At 38.9% G+C, this 6513-nt stretch overlaps 1 protein-coding gene across 7 annotated transcripts in view; it reads right to left on the bottom strand.

The window, feature by feature from the left end:
• Positions 1 to 2774: 2774 nt before the first annotated feature.
• The window catches only part of myo1b (myosin IB), a 272630-nt gene continuing 268891 nt past the window's right edge, over positions 2775 to 6513 (bottom strand). For all 7 annotated transcript variants that reach the window (XM_043692877.1, XM_043692881.1, XM_043692883.1 and 4 more), the window contains one exon: positions 2775 to 4074. In XM_043692877.1, coding sequence (XP_043548812.1) covers positions 3951 to 4074 — 124 coding nt within the window. In that variant the 3' untranslated portion in view covers positions 2775 to 3950. The remainder of the gene's footprint in view (positions 4075 to 6513) is intronic.

Below are 6513 nucleotides of genomic sequence, written 5' to 3'. Positions count from 1 at the left end.
CCCTAGTTATTAACTCCCTTGTAGACCATAATTATCCAGATCAGCCTTTATTGGATTCAATAACAAAGTCCTGGAAAGTCTTAATCCTAGAATGAAGTAAAAGCTAATGACAGCTTGAGAGTAGCATTCCCTCTAATTTTGTTTTTCTTCTGTGCAAACTTGAGGTCCATATGCATCAGTAACTTCCAGAATCAGAAGTCAATGCTGCAGTCTGCACCGGCACGGTATACCACATGTGGAAAGTTGGAGTGGCTGTATGAGACTCTCAATGTTTATCCTAGAGTCACAGAGGTCTACAGCACAGAAAAAGGCCCTTTGGCCCATCCAGTCTGCACCAATCGAAAAAAGCCACCTAACTATTCTAATCCCATTTTCCAGCACTTAGTTAGTCACTTGTATGCATTGGCAATGTAAGTGTACCTCTGAATACTTATTAAATGTTATGAGGGTTTCTGCTTCTACCACCTTTTTTTACAGGCTGTGAATACCAAACTCTCACCAATCTCTGAGTGAAAAGATTTCCCCCCCCCATTTTTGTGCCCAGGTCATTGATCCCTCCACCAAAGGAAAGGATTTTTTTCCTGCCTATGCCCCTCCAAATTTTATACATCTTAATCAGGTTTCCACTCATGGTCAAGGCACACAACCCTGCTACTCTTGTAGCAAGACAAAACTTTATACAGACATTGAACTGTAAATCTCTTGTAATTGATATTATTGAAGCTTAAGATATTTAAGATGAAAGAATTCCAGACCCACGGTTCTCACCCTCTAATTTAACGTGAAGTATTATGTTGTAATCACTCTTGCCTAGGTACCTACAGGTGTCAAACAGCTCAAATGTCACTCTCACATGATGGATAACAGGTTGTAGATATTCTTCAGGAAAGCATGGTAAGGAGAAAAATGCATTGTTAAAAAAATCTGTGTGTTTTGTCACTATCTTCCTGACAGCAATTAGTCAGCCTTTCAATTAATTCTTCTGTCAACTGATTTCAAAATTCAATGTTTTCAACTTTTTTTTTTTGTCCTGGAATGTGGCAATCATCAAATATGTTTCTAGGACAAGATAATCTTGGAATGCCTTATTCTAGCCATTATTTGTACAATTTAATAATATTCATTCAATACCTCTGAAATAGTTTGAAAAGTCAAAAGTATTGTGTAATCATACTGACCAGACTGAAGATTTGTGGCCAGTTTATCTCACTGAAGCACATTAATGAACTAAGTACACTTTTATAAACAACTTTTCTGTTTTTATCCTCTGCTGCTAGCTCACTGGCTATACATGAAATCTTACTTCAATATAGTGAAAGACCTACTTTGGATATTTGCATTATGTTAACCACCTTGATGCTCTGCAAGTCAAAGTTCAGTGGTACTTATCAAACTTACCCATCAGCAGCTGATTAATTCAGGCTCTCATGCAAAGGACTCCGCTAGTAAGGAATACTCACTATGAGGATCAGTATGTCCTTTATAATTTTCAGTGGCAGATTGTCATTACAATGTATCTAAGGCTTGGAGACCATATTGTGCACCAAATCAGGAACTCTGCAGTCTAACTACTTGGTTAATACTTTGAAAAATGTCAGATCTTTCGGTTCACCATATATGACCATTCCTCACTAAACAATCCAAAGACATTAAAAACCGGTAACAATAGAGATCTCACTAACTCGCTCTCTCTGATGAACCTTTCAAGGATGTTGGAGTTAGAATATGCATCTGGTAAAACCCAAGATTTAGCCAAGCATTCTAATGGCTTATAACTTCCTCATGAGCATGAAACATAACATGAAAAGCAGTACGAGTTTTCCTGACTCCTGGATAAAAAGCTGTTCTCACAAAAGCGTTTTAGATAGAGCTTCATAGTGTAGAAATATTGTGCCGTCCCTTTCATGGAGTGACTAAGTCCCGCAGGATTGACCCAAATATTTTTACTGTGGTTAAGAAAGACGAGTTCATTGCAATTAATAGCTGAACTTTGGAAGACACAATGGAAACTTACATTGGAGTTGCTTTTGGTTTTTGCAGGATATGCACATTCTGTGCCAGTAAATCTCATCCATGGACAGCGATACATTAGCAATGACTCAAGTTGGTTGGAGTGAGTGCATATCAGTTCTGAACTGTTAAATTACAGTACCTTATACAAAAAATTGTGGATTTTATGGCTAATACAGCTGCAGTGAATTTTTGTATCACTGTACCATGCGGAACAGATATCAATAAGAACTTGTTTAGAGCTTCAAATGCAGTGTCAACTATGTATCTACTGAACCTGCAGTCAAGAAAAGTTGGAGATACCAAAACCTGCTGATTTTTCTTTCAAATGACCTGGTGATTATAGAATGAAAAGAAAGCCCTTGTAACCGAGTTGGGACAGAGATCGAAAAATTTCAAGTATCTAGCATTAATGACACTAATACCAAGCTCATGAGACAATCAATAGCAATGAATTGGTAAATGTGTGCAAAAAAGACAATCGTATTGAAATGTAAACTTACACAAGCTATCGGCTCCTCTTTCAGGGGAAAGTGGCAGGAAAATCACTTTTTAAAAGGTGATTGCTGACATTGAATATTTTCGTAATGCTTTCTGTATATGTAACTGCGTATCGATCCCCATCATTCATTTTAGCTTTACATATACATGGAATTATTCGGAACGTAAATTCAATAAATGGTAACATATCATTACCCTTCATCTGAGGGCACAGGAGCTGAGAGATCAGGTCACTAACTGATACTCAAAACACCACAGACAAATAAATTCAACAGATTTATAAAAGATTAAGAAAATCAGTTATGTTAACTCTGATTTTGACTGCTGTCTAATACGCAAATTCTCCAGGCAGGAGCTTAAAAGAGATATTAAATATAAAAACGATTACAACAGTACATCACTATGAAACACCAGACTATGATCACAATACCAACTTCAATCTATTTACATCTCATTTTCGCAAATATTTCTTAGTGAAAAACCATTGAACTGCAATTCATTCTGTTACTATTTTTAGAAATGAGTAGTGTAGATTCTATAAACTGCAAGTGACTTAGCAAGAGTTATATTGGCCTGGCAGCTGCATTACAGCTTTCAACACAGGCTATCTGTACCAAAGACCTCTCCCAGAAATTCAACATAAATAGCCTTTACAAAATGCTTTAGAATTGGTTTTTGTTTTGGTTGTACAATACATAAGTTCTTTTCTAAATTAGCCATATTCCTGTACACAGTTCAGCAAAAGTTTAACCTCAAAAGTTGATCCCCGTAACCAAGTGATAGATTCTAAAATGCAAAGGTATAACGTATTAATACAGCATCACACTTTGCTCAATTTGTTTTTTTAAAATCTGTTTGCTCCTCCATCTAGTGTTAGCTTCTGCCTTGCAGAAAGCCGAGACTACAATGTTTCACACACTGAGGCATCCAGCTCAGGTCCAATTTCAAACTTTAAAAAAATCCCTTAATTCTTTCCCACTCTCAGATTTCTCAGATAATCATCCTGTCTCCAATTTCTCCTGAAGGTGCTGACTCATGCATGGGGAATTTCACAGGTTTAAAAACTCAAGTTTGTGATGCATCGTGCAAGTGGCTATTTGATTAGTGATTATTGGCAGTGAGAGTTCAACCAGCAGTGGTGTACACCTGGCCCAGGGCTAAACCACTAACTCAAATGATTGAATCAATGCCATAATCGAATATCTTGAACACTCAATGACAGGGAACTACCACCCTGACATTTGCGAAAGGAAAAATCATTGGTGTTTCTTTTTTCCTCGATCATTTTAAGAACCAATTTTCGTATCAGAAAATAATTTGAAAACACTATTAATTTACAACTGCTATTGACCAGTCACAGCTTCAGGAGAAAAGGAAAACTTAACAGAGAGAATATATAATCATATGTGCAGTTAGTAATTGTCACAGAATTGCAGCAGTTAAGGAACTGTGACTTCCAGGAGGCGATTATTTTTCCTCTTGCATGTAGGGAGGTTGCCATTTTTCTGTGCTCCCTGAATGAACTTCACACAGACTTTATCTTGATTGAATTGAACCAGAAATCTATAACAAAAAATAGCAAAATGTTTCTTTTTACCATCCAATAAAAATGTAAACTGGCAGACTTGTGTTGAATAGAACGTTTGTTGGATCCATCATGCACTTTTTTCAAATGGATCAGGTACTCTACACACAAACACAATCTGTACCTTACTGTACACTGTTTAAAAAAGAAAATTGCACTCCTATCATCTTAGATATAATCATTTGAAACTCAAGTCAGGCTACAATGAAGGAATTATTAACTAGGTCAATGGATATTAAGCACCCTTCCCACAACCAACCAAACTCTGTCCTCTTGTAGATGACATTGATAACATTAAAATATCCCAGTATCCTTGAATTTCATGATCCTGCAACAATTATGTTTTTCAGACCATTGTCAAAACATAAAAACACCTGTGGATCTACTGTCTCAGTTTTACAACCCTCACCCTGTTAAGAGAAGGCTGGATCTTTGCATTCCTCAAGACTCGAAATCTGACTCAAGCTGTTAATGCGTACAATTGTTTTTAAAACATAACGACAGATATAGCAGTAGGAACCTCTTGTTATTTGATGAAAAACCAAACAGTTGCAACCAGTAGCTTTAATTTATACGTACTTTCTGCTCGAGCAGTGACGATTCGTTGGTGCTATTCTGGAGCAGTGGGACTTGAACCTGGGCTTTTGGTTCCGAGGTAGGGACACTACCACTGCAGCATAAGGATTCTTTTCACTTTAGATCAATCAGCATGTTTATTTTGAGCATGCAGAGCTCGCATACTTGAGTAGGAATTACCCTTCAGTTTGGAAAACCAATCAGCCTCCATCACCTCACTTTCAGCCTCCATCATTCACTTACAAAATGGCTAATATACATCTCGACTCCATTTACCCACTTGATTTCTGCAACACAATGCCCAGTCTAGCAAAAACATACCAATCTCAGTTTTAAACTTTTAAATTAATCTATACCAAATTTCAAGATTTCAAAGCAAAACATTTCACCCCTGACTAGCCAGCTCCAAATTTTCTTCTTCCATTCTGGACTCCTTTGTTAGAGGAATTAGCCTCACTGTCTACACAATGAAATCCGTTAGCCACATTAAATACCCTAGATAGATTATCCCTCAATCTTCTGTACTCAAAAAAATACAAGTTTCATCTACACCCTGATAATTTAACCATTTAAATCCTGGTATCATTTGCACCGTATGCTATCTAAGACCAATATAGCTTTAATAGTTGTAGAGGTTTTTAGCATGAGAACAGGCTGTTTGGCCCAACCTGTCTATGCCACCCAGTTTTCACAATTAAACGGGCCCCATTCGCCTGCATTTGGTCCATGTCCCTCCATACCTATGCCACCCTTGTACCTGTCCAAATATTTCTTACATGTGGAAATTGTACTCCCCTACACCACTACCTCCGGCAGTCCATTCCAGATACTCACCATCCACTGTGAAAAAATTGCCCCTCTGGACCCTTTTGTATCTCTGCCCTCTCATCCTAAACCTGTGCCCTCTAGTTTAAGACTCCCCAACCTGGAGAAAAGCAGTTGGCTATCTACCTTCCCTGAACTGGAAAAAAACCCCCAGAAAACACTTGAAATACTTAGCAGGCAGGAAAGAGAGTTTCATATCTGTGATCATTTCCCAGTTGAGATGGAACAGAGTTTGAGCAAGCACAGAGCCAGGAAAAGGGGTGGGGGTCTAAGAACAAAACTCATGCACATAGAACATAGAAGAATACAGTGCAGTACAGGCCCTTTGGCCCTCGATGTTGCGCCGATCCAAGCCCACCTAACTTACACTAGCCCACTATCCTCCATATGCCTATCCAATGCCCGCTTAAATGCCCATAAAGAGGGAGAGTCCACCACTGCTACTGGCAGGGCATTCCATGAACTCTCAACTCGCTGAGTAAAGAACCTACCCCTAACATCTGTCCTATACCTACCACCCCTTAGATTTAAAGCTATGCCCCCTCGTAATAGCTGACTCCATACGTGGAAAAAGGTTCATACTGTCGACCCTATCTAAACCCCTAATCATCTTGTACACCTCTATCAAGTCACCCCAAACCTTCTTTTCTCCAATGAAAACAACCCCAAGTGCCTCAGCCTTTCCTCATACGATCTTTCTACCATACCAGGCAACATCCTGGTAAACCTCCTCTGCACCCGTTCCAGTGCCTCCACATCCTTCCAATAGTATGGCGACCAAAACTGCACACAATACTCCAGATGCGGCCGCACCAGAGTCTTATACAACTGCAACATGACCTCAGTACTCCAGAACTCAATTCCTCTACCAATAAAAGCCAGTACGCCATATGCCTCCTTCACCGCACTATTTACCTGGGTGGCAACTTTCAAAGATCTGTGTACATGGACACCAAGATCCCTCTGCTCATCCACACTACCAAGTATCCGACCATTAGCCCAGTACCCATCTTTTT

The sequence above is a fragment of the Chiloscyllium plagiosum genome, chromosome 7 (assembly GCF_004010195.1).
Source record: "Chiloscyllium plagiosum isolate BGI_BamShark_2017 chromosome 7, ASM401019v2, whole genome shotgun sequence".
Classification (NCBI taxonomy): domain Eukaryota; kingdom Metazoa; phylum Chordata; class Chondrichthyes; order Orectolobiformes; family Hemiscylliidae; genus Chiloscyllium; species Chiloscyllium plagiosum.
The sequence above is the reverse complement of the archived record's forward strand: the minus strand, read 5'-3'. Positions and strand labels throughout refer to the sequence as shown.